The 17,762-nt window shown below is 40.6% G+C and overlaps 1 protein-coding gene across 6 annotated transcripts in view; it reads right to left on the bottom strand.

The window, feature by feature from the left end:
- The window catches only part of RASAL2 (RAS protein activator like 2), a 388,065-nt gene extending 370,977 nt beyond the window's left edge, over positions 1–17,088 (bottom strand). For 4 of the 6 annotated variants that reach the window (XM_021063713.2, XM_084977749.1, XM_084977751.1 and 1 more), the window contains exon 1: positions 16,196–17,088. In XM_021063713.2, coding sequence (XP_020919372.2) covers positions 16,196–16,397 — 202 coding nt within the window. In that variant the 5' untranslated portion in view covers positions 16,398–17,088. The remainder of the gene's footprint in view (positions 1–16,195) is intronic. The other 2 variants (XM_084977748.1, XM_084977750.1) reach the window with 1 other exon arrangement.
- Between the last annotated feature and the right edge of the window lie 674 nt (positions 17,089–17,762).

Below are 17,762 nucleotides of genomic sequence, written 5' to 3'. Positions count from 1 at the left end.
AACAGAAACAGACTCACAGACATAGAGAATAGGCTTGTAGTTGCCAAGGGGGATGGGGAAGGAGTGGGATGGACTGAGAGTTTGGGATTAGTAGATGCAAACTATTACATTTAGAATGGATAAGCAATGAGGTCCTACTGCATAGCATAGGGAACTATATCCAGTCTACTGGGATAGATCATGAGGGAAGATAATATAAGATGTATATATATGATAATATATATGCTATATATATAAGAAAGTGTGTGTATATATATATGCATGGGTCATTTTGCTGTACAGAAGTTGGTACATTGTAAATCAACAATATTTTAATAAAATGTAAAAAAAGAAAATATACAAACAGCAAATAATTACATGAGGGAAATGAAAATCAAAACTACAATGGGACATCACTTCACACTGACTAAGCTGGCTTTAATAAAGAATGGAAGGTAGAAAGGGTAGACAAGGATGTGGAGATACTAGAACCCTAGTACATTGCTGGTAGCAATGTAAAAAGGTTCAGATGTGAAAAAGTTTGGCAGTTTCTCTAAAGTGGGTATAGATAGTGGTGAGGGTTACACAGCACTGTGAATGTATGTAATGTCACTGAGTTGAACATTTACAAATGGTTAAAGTGAAATTTGGAGTATATAAATATACATATATTCCACCACAATAAGAGGGAAAAAATGAATGCAAAAGAATGTATTAGGGAGTTCTCGCTGCGACACAGCAGATTAAGAATCCAATTGCAGCGGCTCAGGTCACTGAAGATGCACGGGTTCAATCCCCAGCCTGGCACAGGAGATTAAAGGATCCAGCCTTGCCGTAGATGCAGCATAGGTCACAGCTGCAGCTGGGATTCAATGCCTGGCCCGGGAACCTCCATATGCTGCAGGAATGGCCATATAAAAAGAAAGAAGAATGTATTGGTCACTCTCTCTCCCTCGCATCCTAGCTTATATTTCTTCAATTCACCAGAGAAGAACTCAATGTCCATTCTTATCTACATAGCCCCAAGAGAGGCAGGGAAGCTAGAATAAGACACACTACTCAATGTTAAGACAACTTAGAAAAGCATAAAAATGCTTCTTTAAACAGCTTGTGATCTACTTTAACACAAATACACTAAACTAGAAACAGCAACTATAAACCTGGATAATAGTGAAAGGGTAATTTTTCCCTGAAAAAGTACTGGATTGGAACTCAGGTTCCAACCCAAAGTGCAAATAAGTAAAAATTTCCTCTTAAACTGATTGCGAGGGTGCTTAAAAAAAGAATGACCTAGGACTTCCTGACCTGAACAAAACAGTAAGAGATACCACCATATCAAAGCTTCTCGAGTATCTTTTTACCTCAATAGGAATCACCACATACGATACTGCTGTTTCTTCATCATATTATCAAACAAGATTCAAAAATTAGCATATTTCTGTAAAAATGAAAACCACTACAAAATCTTTTTGAAGCCAGAATATCTACAAGTAGAGTCATTTTTTATATTTGAACCATATCTTCTATTAGTTGATAACTACTGTACTGGGCATCTTTTTCTTTTCTTTTTTTTTTTTTTTTTTGTCTTTTTGCCTTTTCTAGGGCCGCACCCACAGCAATATGGAGGTTCCCAGGCTAGGGGTCGAATCAGAGCTGTTGCTGCCGGCCTACACCACAGCCACAGCAACGCCAGATCCAAGCCACGTCTGTGACCTACACCACAGCTCACAGCAACACTGGATCCCCAACTCACTGAGTGAGGCCAGGGATCGAACCCGCAACCCCATGGTTCCTAGTCAGATTCGTTTCTGCTGTGCCACGACGGGAACTCCTCTTTTTCTTTGTTTCTTTCTTTCTTTCTTTCTTTCTTTTTTAAGGCCACTCTTGAGACATTTGGAAGTCCCCAGGCTAGGGGTCTAATAGAAGCTGGCAGCTGCCAGCCGCCAGCCTATGCCACAGCCACAGCAACACCAGATCCAAGCCATGTCTGCAACATATACCACAGCTCATGGCAATGTCAGATCCTTAACCCACTCAGCGAAGCCAGGTATCAAACCAGCATCCTCATAGATACTAGTCGGGTTCGTAACGCGCTGAGCCACTATGGGAACTTCCCAGGCGCCTTTTTCAAGGTCTGTTCATTGATATGGGCTAATCACCAACCACTGGGCAAAACTGGCACATTTCAAAACAGGAACAATGTACTAGAAAGGCCGCAGGCTTCTTCATTCAGGGGTAGTCTTGAAACTTACAAATACACAGAAAATTATACAGAGTCAAGCCTGAGGAAATAATGGGAGCAAGGTACTTAAATATTATATCCTGCCCAAATTTAAATCAAACAAAATTCCCTACAAACTTCCACAAGATTAACTGGATAGAGGATACCTTATTTCACTCTCAAACTGCTCTATATCATTATTAAAAGTTAAACTACTTTTTTCCTAAGTTTGCTCCTATTCCATGCTAAGCAAACAGATAACAGATCAAAGAAAATTTGGGTATAACTCCAACTATAGAGCGTTCTGGAAAAGGCAAAACTATGGAGGCAATAAAAAGATCAGTGGTTGCCAGGAGTTAGCGGGTATGGGGTACAGAGAGATGAAAAGATAGAGCACAGATTTTTAGGGCAGTGAAAATACTGTATATGATACCGTAATGGTGGATACATGTCATTAAACATTTATCCAAACCCACAGAATATACAAATGAAGAGTAAACCCTAATGCAGACTCTGGGTGAAAATAACCTCTTAACGTAGTTCATCAATTGTAATAAATATGACGCTTTGGTCCGGAATGTTGATAACAGGAGAGGCTATTCCTGTGGGGGAACAGGGGATATATGGGAAATCTCTGTTATCGCCCTTATATTTTGCTGTGAAATTCAATCTGCTCTAAAAATATAAAATCCTTTAAAAATAGAAAAGAAAATCTGATTAACTGGTTAATGGTCTATATAAACTATGCCTTTTCAATCCCACTCCTACTGCTGTCCTTTTTTCCAGAAGAAAATTTAAACTACTTCTGTCTTAAATGTTAGTTCTTGTTGTCATTCCTCGAATTTGGCTCTGTTTGACATTATAAACTTCCCCAGGACATACCTAAATTAATCCTATGCTAAAAACTTGACATTAACAGAGCGCTACATTAAATACACGCCTCAGTTGTTCGTGTAGCTAAAACCAAAAGACCGATATTCAAATCACAGATCATTCCTTCTTAATGAGAAACTAAGAGGAGGAGGAGGACACAAATGCAGGAGTACCAACTATGTTCTTCTTAGAAAATCTAACACATTATGTACCTGTGTCAGGTTATTTCAGTTGGAAAGTCTAACACAGTACAAATAAGGCCATGGGCATAGATCTGAACTTTAGCAGACCAAACTGCTTTTTTTTTTTTTTTTTTTGTCTTTTGTCTTTTTGTTGTTGTTGTTGTTGTTGTTGCTATTTCTTGGGCCGCTCCCGCGGCATATGGAGGTTCCCAGGCTAGGGGTTGAATCGGAGCTGTAGCCACCGGCCCACGCCAGAGCCGCAGCAACACGGGATCCGAGCCGCGTCTGCAACCCACACCACAGCTAACGGCAACGCCGGATCGTTAACCCACTGAGCAAGGGCAGGGACCGAACCCGCAACCTCATGGTTCCTAGTCGGATTCGTTAACCACTGCGCCACGACGGGAACTCCCCAAACTGCTTTGACTCTACACTCATACCCTTCTCTCACTGACTTAGAAAATATGCCATTAATCAAAAGAAGTACCACTGGGGGGGGGGGGAGCTCAGTTTTGAAGGTCACTTTTATAAACACTAGAACCCTGAGTACATGTAACAGGTGCTAAATAATGTTTAAGGCACTACATGGAATCTATGCAGACATACTTCAATAGGTCGAAAGTAACCATATAGAAGTAGGACTTAAAATTATGAGCCAAATTTTCATAACTTGTGGCAGGAATTGCTTTCCAGGAAGGTCACAGAAATTTGGCACTAAGTCTCAGGCCTTTAAAATCATACTCTTCTAGGAATTCAGCCTAAGGAAAGAGTCAAAAGTTCAATTCAAAGACTTGTGTACAAAGAGAATGTGTATACTACTAATATAAAATTTTTTTAAAAATAATAATGTCTAAAATAGGGTAATGGTTAAATAAGTTATGTTAAATTAGTCATTAACAAATTATATTTTCAGATCCTCTCAATAGATGCAGAAAAAGCCTCTGACAAAATCCAACACCCATTTCTGATAAAAACCCTTCAGCAGGAACCTCCCTCTACATAATAATATGACAAACCCAGAGCTAACATCATTCTCAATGGTGAAAAGCTCAAAGAATTCCTGCTGAGAACAGGAACAAGACAAGGATGTCCGCTCTGGCCACTACTCTTCAACACAGTTTTGGAAGTCCTAACCACAGCAATCAAAGAAGTTAAAGAAATAAAAGGAATCCAAATTGGAAAGGAAGAAGTAAAACTATCACTACTTGCAGATGACATGATACTATACCTAGACAATCCTAAGGACTCTACCAGAAAACTGTTAGAGCTCATCCATGAATTTGGCAAAGTCACAGGATACAAAATTAATACACAGAAATCGATGGCATCTCTATATACTAACAATGAAAGACCAGAAAGAGAAATTAGGGAAGCAATTCCGTTTACCATCGCATCCAAAAGAATAAAATATTTAGGAATAAACCTACCTAAAGAGACAAAAGACCTGCACTCCGAAAACTATAAGACACTGATGAAAGAAATAAAGATGATACAAACAAATGGAAAGACATACCATACTCTTGGATTGGAAGAGTCAATATTATCAAAATGACTATACTACCTAAGGCAATCTACAGATTCAATGCAATTCCTATCAAATTACCAAGGACATTTTTCACAAAACTCGAACAAAATATTTTCAAGTTTCTTTGGAAGCACAAAAGACCCAGAAGAGCCAAAGATATCCTGAAAAAGAAAAATGGAGCTGGAGGAATCAGGCTCCCAGACTTCAGACTATACTACAAAGCAACACTCATCAAAACTATATGGTACTGGCACAGTACAGAAATATAGATCAGTGGAACAGGATAGAAAGCCCAGAATTCCACCCACGCACCTATAGCCAACTAATCTATGACAAAGGAGGCAAGAATATACAATGGAGAAAAGACAGCCTGTTTAATAAGTGGTGCTGGGAAAACTGGACAGCCACATGTGAAAGAATGAAATTAGAACACCCCCTAACACCATACACAAAAATAAACTCAAAATGGATTAAAGACCTAGATATAAGACCAGACACTATAAAACTCCTAGAGGAAAACAGAGGCCAAACACTCTCTGACATAAATGACAGCAACATCTTCTCAGATCTGCCTCTTAGACTAATGACAGTAAAAACAAACAAATGGGACTTAATCAAACTTAAGTTTCTACACAGCAAAGGAAACCCTAAACAAAACGAAAAGACAACCCACAGAATGGGAGAAAATCTTTGCAAATGAATCAATTGACAAGGGATTCATCTCCAAAATTTATAAACACTTCCTACAGCTCAATACCAAAAAAAACAAACAACCCCATCAAAAAATGGGCAGAAGATCTAAAGAGACATTTCTACAAAGAAGACATATGGATGGCCAAAAAACACATGAAAAGATGTTCAACATCACTCATTATTAGAGAAATGCAAATCAAAATCACTATGAGGTACCACCTTACGCCAATGGCCATCATCAAAAGGACTACAAACAATAAGTGCTGGAGAGGGTGTGGAGATAAAGGAACCCTAGTACACTGTTGGTGGGATTGTAAATTGGTGCAACCACTGTGGAAAAAAGTATGGAGATTCCTCAGAAAACTAAACATAGAACTACCCTTTGATCCAGCAATCCCACTCCTGGGCATCTATCCAGAGAAAACCATGACTTGAAAAGACACATGTACTCCAATATTCATTGCAGCACTATTTGCAATAGCCAAGACATGGAAACAACCTAAATGCCCGTCAACAGAGGAGTGGATCAAGAAGAAGTGGTACATATACACAATGTAATATTACTCAGCCATTAAAAGGAACAAATACTGGCATTTTTAGCAACATGGATGAATGGACCTAGAAATTATCATGCTGAGTGAAGTCAGTCAGACAATGAGACACCAACATCAAAGGCTATCACTGACATGTGGAACCTAAAAAAAGGACACAATGAACTTCTTTGCAGAACAGATACTGAGGCACAGACTTTGAAAAACTTACGGTTTCCAAAGGAGACAGGTTCGGGGGTAAGGGGATGCACTGAGGGTTTGGGATGGACATGCTATAAAATTTGGTTGTGATTACTGTTGTACACCTATAAATGTAATAAAATTCATTAAGTATTAATAAATAAATAAATAACAAAACAAATTATATTTTCAGGAGTTTCCACTGTGCCTCAGCAGTAACAAGCCCGACTAGCAACCATGAGGATACAGGTTCAATCCCTGGCCTCACTCAGTGGGTTAAGGATCCAGCGTTGACATGAGCTGTGGTGTAACTAGCAGACACAGCTTGGATCTGACATTGCTGTGGTGCAGGCTAGCAGCTGCAGCTGTGATTCGACCCCCAGCCTGGGAACTTCCATTTGCTACACATGTAGCTCTAAAAACAAAAAAAATTATATTTTCATATTATAAGCCTCAGTATAAAGAAGTGTGATATTGGCATATGAATATGGACAGATTAATATAACATAATAGTAAATCTTGAAATAAACTAAATGGGAACCTAGTAAGAGATAAAGGAGTCATCTTAAATCAGTGGGGAAAAAAATGAATTAGTCAACAAATTCCAGTGTTAGGACAAGTGGAAAGCCATCCTTCTAAAAATGAAATTGTATCAGTATCTCATAACTTACTCCAGGTGAATTCCAAATGGATCAAAGATTTAAGTGTAAAAATGAAAACAAAGAGGTACTAGACAAACCATGAGAGTTATCTGATAACATCAGAATAGGAAAGTTGGAGTTCCCGTTGTGGAGCAGCAGAAATGAATCCGACTAGTAACCATGAGGTTGCAGGTTCCATCCCCGGCCTCACTCAGTGGGTTAAGGATCCGGGATTGCCATGAGCTGTGGTGTAGGTCACAGACGTGGCTTGGACCCAAGCTGCTGTGGCACAGGCCAGCAGCTATAGCTCCAACTCAACCCCTAGCATGGGAATCTCCATATGCCACGGTTATGGCCCTAAAAAAAGAAAAAAAAAAGAATAGGAAAGGCCCTTCTAACTATGACAAAAAAATTAAAAAGCCATAAAAAACTGATACACTCAACTGCATAAAAATAATTTCCTCATAGAGGAAAAGAAAAAAAAAAAAGGCTAATGAAAATACCAGGAGGAATTCCCTTGTGGTGCAGTGGTTTGTGCATCCCATGTTGTCAGTGCTGTGGCACAGGTTTGATCTCTGACCCTGGAACTTCCACATGTCATGGGCACAGCCCCTCCAAAAAAAAGAAAGAAAAAGGAAATACTGCCAACTCATGGCAGACAAAGGGCTCTTTACCTAATCTCCTAAGAGTTCCCACAAATCACTAAGAAAAATATCTAACAACCCAATAAAAATAGGCGAAAGATATGCACAGTCAAAGAAAAGGACATATTTAAATGGCTCTATAAGACATTCAATGTAAGAAACAAGAAAAGTTAAAATTGAAACTATGACTACTTTTTACCTTTAAATTGTCACATTAAAAATTTTTTAATAATTCCCTGTGTATGGGGAGATGGGCACTCTCATACATTGCTGAAGAAATGTAAATAGGTTTAACACCTAAGAAGAGCAATTTGGGAGTATGTTTCAAAATTACAAATACACCCTATCTTTGACCTAGCAAGTCTATGAATTTTTCTTACAGATACACTGATACAAGAGCAAAATTATTCACTGCACTATTACTTATACCAGAAAAACTTTGGGGGCTGTTAAATTATGATTCATCCAGGCATTAGGCAGCCATAAAAAGAATGAGGAACTACTTTACAAATGGACTGAAAATATATCCAACATATATTATTAACGAGTGTATATGGAGGGGGGATGTGAGGGAGGAATAACACAAGGATAAGTTCAATTCCTATAATGTGTTATCTTTCTGTAAAAAAGGAGAAAAAAAACATATACACAATGAAAACTACAATACTATCAATTCAGATGCAAAGGAACAACCTGCTCCAGAATCCCAGAATGCCCAACCAACTTCCTCTATGGGCTTGCTCCAGTCCTTTCTTCAGCCTCAGAAAAAAACATGACCCTGCATTTCTTTAAACTAAATTTCCTGGACCCCACTCTTGGCAGAGTTTATCTGTCTAAATTATCTATTTGCTTCTAGATGCATGGAATAAGAAAGGAAGGATACACAGGAATCTCAAACATGTACTGATTTATGGAGGGGGCAATGACTGACTACCAGATGGCAAGTGAAGTGGCAAGGGGTGGGGGGTGAGAGAGACCTCAAAGCATATCCTTTTATATCTTCTCAATTTTGAAAGAAGGAAATGTGTTATCTATTTTTAAATTAAATTTAAAAATAAAAGTATAGTTTAAAGGTTTTTTTTTAACATTTTCAAAAACATAAGAAAACATACTGTTAAGAGTTCCCTGGTAGCCTAGCAGTTAAGGATCTGGCACTGTTACTGCAGCAGCTTGGGTCACTGCTGTGATGTGGGTTCGATCCCTGACCCAAGCACTTGGCACGCCACTGGCATGGTAAAGCAAAATCAAAAAACAACACTGTTAGGAAAAAGGCAGGATAGAAAACATGCAGCATCAAACCAAATATGTACAAACAAGTACATTCGTACTCCGAAAAGACTGGAATAAAATATATTTGAAAAAGAACTGTCTCTGAGAGGTGGAATTATAGGTGATTTTAATCTTCTTTGGCTTTTCCTTTAATTCAAATTCTTTACATTAAGTATGGATTATATTCATAATTAGGAAAAAAGTATTCAATTCTTAACGATATGAATCAGAGAGGTTAGAAATTAAAGGCAAGTTAGAAAGTTATCAGGTATTATCCAGGGTTCTAACGATCATAAATGAAATGTTCAAATGTCCTTAAAATATCACTCCAACCACAGAATAAAGAATTTATGGATAAAGAATTTAGGAAAACATGGATTTAAAAAGACCTACTCTGTCCTCTAGTCTACCTCTTAAGGATCACTTCGAGATTATTCTCATCCTCCTACTTTCTGGATGTTTTGACCATTTTTGTTTTCTGTTACCTAGGTAATGGTACTTCCAGCATTTCCCTTAAAGACTGTGAAACGAACAATCTGGTATTTCTCACTGACCTTCAGCTTTGAAAGGCCATCTCCCCAAGGAATAGCAGTAAGATCTAGAAGCTAAAACAGGAGGCTATGGAATCTAAGGTTAAGAGTTCTAATCCTGACAAACCGGAATTTGTCTCCAACTTTGGGAATAAGCTAAATTTCCTCGGCCAGTTTCCTTAATGAGGAAACGTAAAGGGCTTATTTTGAAAAACATTTAAGACTATCAAATTTAAAGTTGCTTTTTAACTTTTTCACACTTTTCTTCTGAATTTTGTTTTCTTACCGTAGGTTAAAATGTTTCCTCTCTAAATTTTCACTCCTCTAAACACTATCTGCAAGCATTACCAATCTCTCAGACTCAGGAGAGGGGGGGGTTATTTTCAGAAAACCTACTGAAAAATGACACAATGTGAACAGAACTTACCCTCATGTTGAAGACAATTTATGGAGGTATAAGAATGCAATCAGGATCTAAACTGGGCCCTTATGAGCAAAGCAGCTGCAGATAACTAATTAATGCAACCAACACTTGGTCAGGGAAGGTAAAACTCAAGACTCCAAACATCTGAACCCCGCTAGTGGCGATAAGGAGATAACTTCTATGTCACAGACCAGCAAATGAAATTCTGTCTCGCTTTCAAGAGCTCAATTTTTATTTATTTTGTTTACAGTATACCCACTAACACCACTGCACTGAGTCTCAGGACGTCTTTTTTCACCCCTACCATTTAAATACCATGTGCTTCTTGATGGCTGGCTGCCTTCCCACCAGAAGGCCAGCTACATTAAACTTGTAAAAGATTCTCCACCAGCAAGTCTTGAGGAGCACTTGATAGCCTTTGGGAGGAAAGGTGTTTTGTTTGTTTGTTTGCTTTTTAGGGCCATACTCGGGGCATATGGAGGTTCCCAGGCTAGGAGTCAAATCGGAGTTGCAGCTGCCGGCCTACACCACAGCCACAGCAACACAGGATCCAAGCCACATCTGCGATCTATGCCACAGCTCACCGCAACACCGGATCCTTAACCCACTGAGCGAGGCCAGGATCGAAACTGCATCCTCATGGATCCTAGTCGGGTTCATTGACCACTGAGCCACAAAGCGAACTTCCGAAGCGTGTTTTTACAAACATCAGAGAGCAATTATCCCTCTGCCAGGGCGGGGTGAAACAGTTTCAGGAATGCCCTCAGCACATGGGCAACTCCTCCTCCTGGTTAACAAGACCAAACACCTCTCTAGTTACTTACAAGTTACTTCAACAGGGAAGGACAAGAGAGCCGACAGCTGAATTTTTTCTGGATTAACTCAGTCATTAGTTGAATGCTTTTTTGTGGTTCACCTACTTAAAAGGTGATCAAATCACTGTGCGCTACTAAAGAGAGCAACTGCTAAGAACAATTACATAAACCCTCCGCTTCAACTTACCTCATCCTTCTTTCTAATGAAACAAAGCATTAGAAACCACTGCCTTGGCAACATTTCCTCAGTAATCTCAGTAAAGCCTACTTTGTCATGTGAATCTCTTTTCTTTTCCTTAGCAAATCAGAGAACTGTATTTCATTCAACATAATAGGACACTGCACATCATTTTTTTAAAGTTTATGCACTGAATTTTATTATCTGAAAAAGATAAAGGCAATCCTTATAAACTAGTCTCATAAACAGGAGCATTCTAGAATTTCGTATTATTTATGTCAGAGAATTTGAGCAGATCCTCAGTTCCATATATGCAATTCCTAAGTCCAAAAGGCTCTAAAAATCCCTTTATATAACTTATCTAGCAGTAAAATCTGACCTGCACTGATATCATGCTATTTATAGTCTTATACCATATTTAATGTGAACGTCCATTTGTTTAATTGCAGAAATATTAACATGACTGATTCCTGGATGTCACTCCAGGCACCACTAGGGGGTTTATGTCACTGTATTCACACCATATTTTCCAAAATCAAAAGTTTTGAATTCTGAAACACTCCAAATGGTTTTGTAAAAGAGACGGTGGTTGTATCGTTTACATTCTTTAAAAATAGCTTTATTCTTTGCAAATGAAATAGCAATAAACCAAAATGACCGGAGTATAGAAGAATACTAAGATGTTGTAAAGGAAACAGTCCACTATCTGTGACATTTGTAGAACACATACATTAAGTGAGATATACAACTTTTCTCTCAAAGGATGAAAAAAGGGGGACGTTTGAAATCAATATAATTTAAAATAAATAGTACATGCCTGGGCCTTCTTGGAAGTTCTAATTTCAGTGGAGAACTGTCGCCTCCTACTACGTATAAAATGTACTGGAGATCATGGGAAATTAATGTGTCAACACTCAAAGTCAATGACCCATCCTAAGTACTGAACTCAAGCTTGAGATCCCAAGAATTCCTAAAACATTAACACTTATTTGTAAAAGTTCAATTGATAGTATCTGAGGAAATTAAAACAGTTAAGTAACATGAGCATATTTGGGGATGTACTGAGTACATATTCACTGATTTTCTTCTGGTAATCAATTAGCTAAAGCACGTACAACTTTAAGTCTTGGTTGAACAATTTCATTTACCTACATATTAATACAAAACAGGAGTCATGGGGTGCATATTTAAGATGTGTAAGAATGAGTTATTTGCTAAGAATATTCAAAGTTAATTATGTTAAGAACATTCTGTATAAGACTAGTGAGTTAGTCACAACCAACTCATACAAGACCAAAATGAAACAACTTCCTCGACTTGTTACTGGTAGCCATATATTAAGCACACACAGGGACATATTCCTAAAAATGCAATAAAATATACTTTATCCTTTGTTTTAATTGGTGAGGCACAAGCAATATTATTTACTACATCCAGGTAAGATTTCTGCCCCCATCAACTCATATCCAGTTTATAAGAAATTCTTACCAAATTCCCACTGCCATATTTCTAGAATTATATGGTATCTGATGCAGGATAATAAATTCCCTTTTTATTCTGCTTGCTGAAACAGTACCAGCCTTTAGAAATTTTCCAGCAGGTTCCTATCAATCCTCAAAAAACAAGAAGCCATATATTAGCTTAATGGTAGGCAATCACATTGATGTTATTTATTTTATTAAATGAATATTTTAGATAAGGTTTGCTCATACTATTAAAATTCAAAACAGAATAATGTCTTGGTGATTGCTTTTTTGTGAGAACTGTATTTCCCCTCTAGCTATCAAAGAGCATATCTGTGCATACACTTGCAGACCTGTTGTGCTGATGGGTTCAGGGCTCCAATGCAGGCACTTACATTGTGTAAGACCGGTATCTTACATTTCCCCCCAGTAGTGTCCTACACTCACCATCCATTCATGGTAAAGTAGTTAATTTTAATGTTCTCATTGTTTACCAGAAAGCACAGACAGTGAGCCTGGCTTCCTCGCTCCCGTTTCCTTTTGCTGGGCTGCTGAGCTTTTTCAGCCAATTGACTTCGCTTTGAGGCTATAAATATCTGAAAAATGTTCTGCATTTGATGCTCTTGGCTTCTGCATCCATATTTAGCTGTTTGTGGCATGCCTTTGTTTAAGCTACTCTACCACCCATACAGCCAGTCAGGTTGAGAACTGCATGGTCAAAGGACAGATGGATCAACATTCAACAGACACTGACTTACCAAGAGCAAGGTATCCATCTGCTAGACACAGTGACAATGAAGGGAGTGGCAAGATAGGGATACAAAGATAAACAAGACAGACTGAATCCCTGGTGTCAAAAATGTTACAGTCTTGATGGACACAGACACAACTTACAATACTGGAATAAAACAAATGAAATAGTTTAAAATTAAAATAAAGGATAGCACAGCCTATGTATTTTCTTCTAGCTGTGTCTCCAAGATGTGCATTTGTTTGTGTTCTAAATATAGATCCACCTATTACAAAGCTCTGAACATATTCCAAAAGAGTTTCCAATCATGACAATACACAAAATCTGGAGATAGGTATTATCCACTCAAGAGCCCGGCCTATCACGAGCAAACTCAAAACAGTGCCCAGTCTTCAAACTTTGTGAGGCAAATTAATAAAATATTATTTATAAAAGTTTCTGTTAAGATTTTTGCAGGGAGGAGTAACTTCTGTTCTTGTGGCTGTTTGTCTGCATACTGATTTCCAACAGAAGTACATTGCAGAAGATGTGAACCACAGCCAGAAGCCAGCAGTACTTAATACAGCTCCTTGTTTTGCACCCTATCTTTAAAAGTCCCCTGGCTATTTTAGGTTAGGTCTCAAAACTGAATGAGTTAGCTCTGCGATTCCCGTCCCCACCTTCCTATCTTGTGAAAACATTCCAAATAAATATACGTCTACCCTCAACAGTCCCTGTTTCTAAACTGGGTTGATGGACCTCTTGATAAAAGCGCTCCCCAGAATCCCAACAGCCATGATTTAAACGCACTAAAGCCTTGCCTGAGGCCAGCCCCCCAAGAGTCAAGCTGGAATTGGGAGGCCAAGTCGTAGGTAAAATAATAGGGCAGGCCATAGAATCAGACAACTCCAAAGTTAAAATGTACCATAGATACCAATTACTCCAGATTGCACATTTTATGTAAAAACCTACATCCACAGACTTAAAATTACTTGCCCAAAGTTAGACAATAATTTGTGGCAAAGGCAGAATGAAAACTCAGTCCTCAACCCCCAGTTGCCTACTCTAGACTAATTTCTGGATTTCTTTAAAAACATTTGACTACACTCACCAAAGTCTCTTTCAATTGCATAAAAGAACCTTGATGTCCCAAAACAATGAGGATTTTGAGGACACAAAACAAACAAATAAATAAGGAAACCAAAATGAACTGTTTTTTCAAAATAACTTCCACATTCCATTATTTTTACTTCAAAGCTTTTCAGTGAGTTATACAACAAGCAACTTAAAAACCGGCTAAGGACATAGAAAAGCCAGGAGTCATGCAGATAGTTTTGGAATATTTATTACATCAAACTAAAGACAATAAAATAGTAACCAGGATGAGCTGCCTTAGAGGAAGGAAAGCAGCAGTACTACACAGTAAATAAAAACAACTTATGGTTAATTGATAGGGAAGACAAAAAAAAAATCACAATGCCGTGGGACGTCTTCAAACTGGCTCTGAAATGCACATTAGGTATGTGTCTGGGAGGGAGGATATACATATATATTTAAGAATATAACACACACTTATATATACACATACTGAAACACAGCCATACACCACACAAACCTAGCCCTAGGAATAGACTACAAAAACAAGCACATAGTTACATGCAAAGAACGCAGTTAACACTAGGTCTAGAAAATCCAGGCAGAAGAGTTGTGGACACTCAAATACTGAATTACCATATGTATGTATTCTTGCGGTAACAGGTCCCATCTGTAACTTCACATAAAAAACAGTATGCAAAACAAGTATCTAAGGACAGAAAGAAGGAGCAAATAGGAAAAGGGAATAACTACAATATACCCTAATTCAAGCTCATTTTCAGATTCTCATCAACCTTTGTTATACACTATGGGCTAAGTGGGATTAGCAGGTGAGTGGAAAGCCAGACTCTAAAGGTTTTAATCTGCTGAGAATGAACTGGGTGACCTTGCATCATCTCCAACCTCTTTGCTTTAATTCTTTCAGTTAATTAAAATAACATCGAGAAACATTTTAAAACATCCAGCCAAATACAAAGGGCTAATACATAAATCCTTAAGAATAAAATTGCTGGATTTTTAGAACTGAGAAGACCAGTACGAGATCATTTAATCCACTCATTTTACAGATAAGGAATCCCAGGTCAAAAAAGTGACCTGATATGCTCCAAATCACACAGCCACTTAGGGGCAGAACTGAGACAAAAACTTGGATCTCTGGATTCCCAGTTCTATGATCTTTCTGATAGTAATAGACTTAAAGTCTTGAAATTAACTGAACTATCCAGGAAGACAACATTAAAGTCATAAACACAAACCCTGTTCAGAAGGATAAAAAAAAAAAAAAAAAAAAAGGATTGTACTTGATCACTACAGGCTTAGATGCGCACGACTTCAGGATAACATCTTAACAGTGTGCTGATACCAGGTGCTTCAAATTTGCCATCTTCTCCTCAGCCACATTACTAATGTCTTTCGTATTCCTGTAAGCTAAGCGATAAACACGTTGACGGTTCAGTGTTTTGGAAAGACACAGCTCAGTTCTGAATGCCAGGCTATGGGTTTTCCAAAGCACCATGGTTTTAATGCTGCCACAAGACTCACCCTAACAGAATCTCATCATTCAGTTTTAATTAAAGAGGTGGTTACTAGGAATGCAGAAAGGGAAAGTTTTAGTGTGTTCATCACTTTTTAACTTGCTGAGTAGCAACCCAGTCACTTTACAAAGAGCACCAGAAACAATAGTGCAATCTAAAACAATCCACACCCCTTCGACTAAGTGTCTGCCTTTAGAGAGTGAGGTTCATAAAGAGGTTATAGAATTAGACTGTTTCCATCAAATAAATTTTGGTTTTCATTTTATTATTGTATCCTCTGCTAAGATTGTTCATTATATCTTGCTTTCCAGCCTTGTCTCATTCAAGAAAAAGAAATGAAACCCCATTCACTTGATTTCATGGTGTGTTCTTGAAGACTGTCTACTTCCCTTGAAGTAACCACCTAAGAATTAAGTCTGCATAGTCCAACTCCATCTTAAACTTACTGCAGGTGCCTGAAAAGGTCCAAAGATCATACTGAGTCACACCTCTCTCCCCCAGTACTAGTCTGGAGAAACTTGTTAGGAATGCACTCCATAACAAAAAGGGATGTGGAAAACGGACCCTGGATGGATGGGGACTCAGAACGGATCAGAGACCAGGGAATGAGTTTCAGCCTGAGCAAAGACAAGAAACACTAGCCTCTAAGACGGCCTTTCGTCCTTACCGTACACCCGGACCCAGCTCTGCTGCTGGCACACGGACTCCAGGAGGATCCGATCCAACATGCCACCGGCCACGGCGCCACTGACTGGGACAACGGCTTCCAGCTCCTCAGGAGGAAGCGGCGAGTCGGACTCCAGTCCCGGGAACATCTCCGGCCAGGACAGCGCCTCCGCGGCTCCGCCGGACGACAGGGAGAGCTCCATGGTGCCCCGGAGGGACAAGGCGGCGGCGGCGGGGCGGGCGCGCGGATCCGCGCCCTGCCTGCGGGAAGGGGAGGAGGAGAGCGCAGCTGCGGGGGCAAGGACCGGAGCGGCAGCCGGCGCGGACGCGGCTCACCTCCTTCCCCGGCGCCCACTGCCCGCGTCTCGGAAGCTGCAGCCCACCTGCAGCCTGCGGGCGGGACCCAGGCCGGGAGGCGGATCCAGCGTGGCCCCGGGCGGGGGTGGGTCCGGGCTCAGGTGTGGGTCCCTCCCGGGAGGGGACGTGGAAAGACCCGGGAGGGGCGGCTCGCCTGCCTGCCCCCTCGGAGCCGCCTTTCGGTGCCCGGGTCGGCGTCCCCCGCGGTCCGATCCGGCCGGGGGTGGGGATGGAGCGGGGCCGGGCAGGGCTGGGCGGGGGGCGTCGCCGCCAGGGGCTGCCCCCTTTGACCGGCTCCCGCCGCCGCCGCCGCCTCGGGGGCTCCGAGTGTCCGCTTCCTCAGCCTGGAGGAGGGCGGTGACCCCGGTTTCTCGCCTGCCTGTCCTCAGCACCCACCCCAGGAATGAGCCGGCCCGCCCCCCTAACTCTCAGGCCACTGCTCCTGCCGTGGCTCCAGCTCAGGCTCCAGCTCTGCCGCGGCTCCCACAAGCCCGGCAGCCGCGGCCGTGGTGGCGGCGGCAGGCGGCATCCCAGGGTGATAGGCCGGAGCAATCGAGGGCCGAGAGCCCAGCCGCGTATGCAACTGAGTAACGAAGCGGAGGAGGAACTGCCGCCGAAGGCAGGAAAAATCGGACACCGAGTTATTCATTCAGCCAGTCCCGCCTACTTTCCAAATAATTCTTTCTCCAACCGCCCTGCAGTGTTTGTCCTGGTCGCTGGGTCTCCCGGGCTGCTGCTTGAAGTGGAGCTGACATGGGGAGGCGGGGAGGAAAAGGGGTGCGGGAAATTTAAAAAGGAAGGAAAAGAGCTTCCCTTTCCACTATTCCCACTCTTTCCCTTTTAGGTAGGCATTTATGTCTTTGCTTATTTGAACTAACTTTTCTTTCTTATTGGAGGAAGAGATTGAAGAGGTTGCTTTATTTTTCAGTCACCCTAGAGGAAACGCCTCCTTCCTTCCCAGAGAGGAGAGTTGGCAGAGAGGTCTGGGATTGTGGGATTGTGTGGGATCCGCGCACTCTGCCCCGTCCGCGCTGAAGCTGGACTTGTCATCGGTTTAGAATAGCATGGTTAAGAAGTGTGGTGTGGATGGATGGACGGGCCTCCCAAGCCCATGAAATGCTCAGAAAAGCCCAGTATTGACCAAACACGTTTCTTTTTCCCTTTGATCTTTGTGCAATATGTTGGCTTTTTCTCCAGAGCCTCTGATGATG

This window comes from Sus scrofa, chromosome 9, assembly GCF_054392235.1.
Source record: "Sus scrofa isolate SSC_HxYL_T2T_F1_AM1 chromosome 9, Sscrofa_HxYL_maternal_Yorkshire_Landrace_v2.0, whole genome shotgun sequence".
Taxonomy (NCBI): domain Eukaryota; kingdom Metazoa; phylum Chordata; class Mammalia; order Artiodactyla; family Suidae; genus Sus; species Sus scrofa.
Note: the sequence above shows the minus strand (reverse complement) of the source record. Positions and strands in the feature narration are given on the sequence as shown.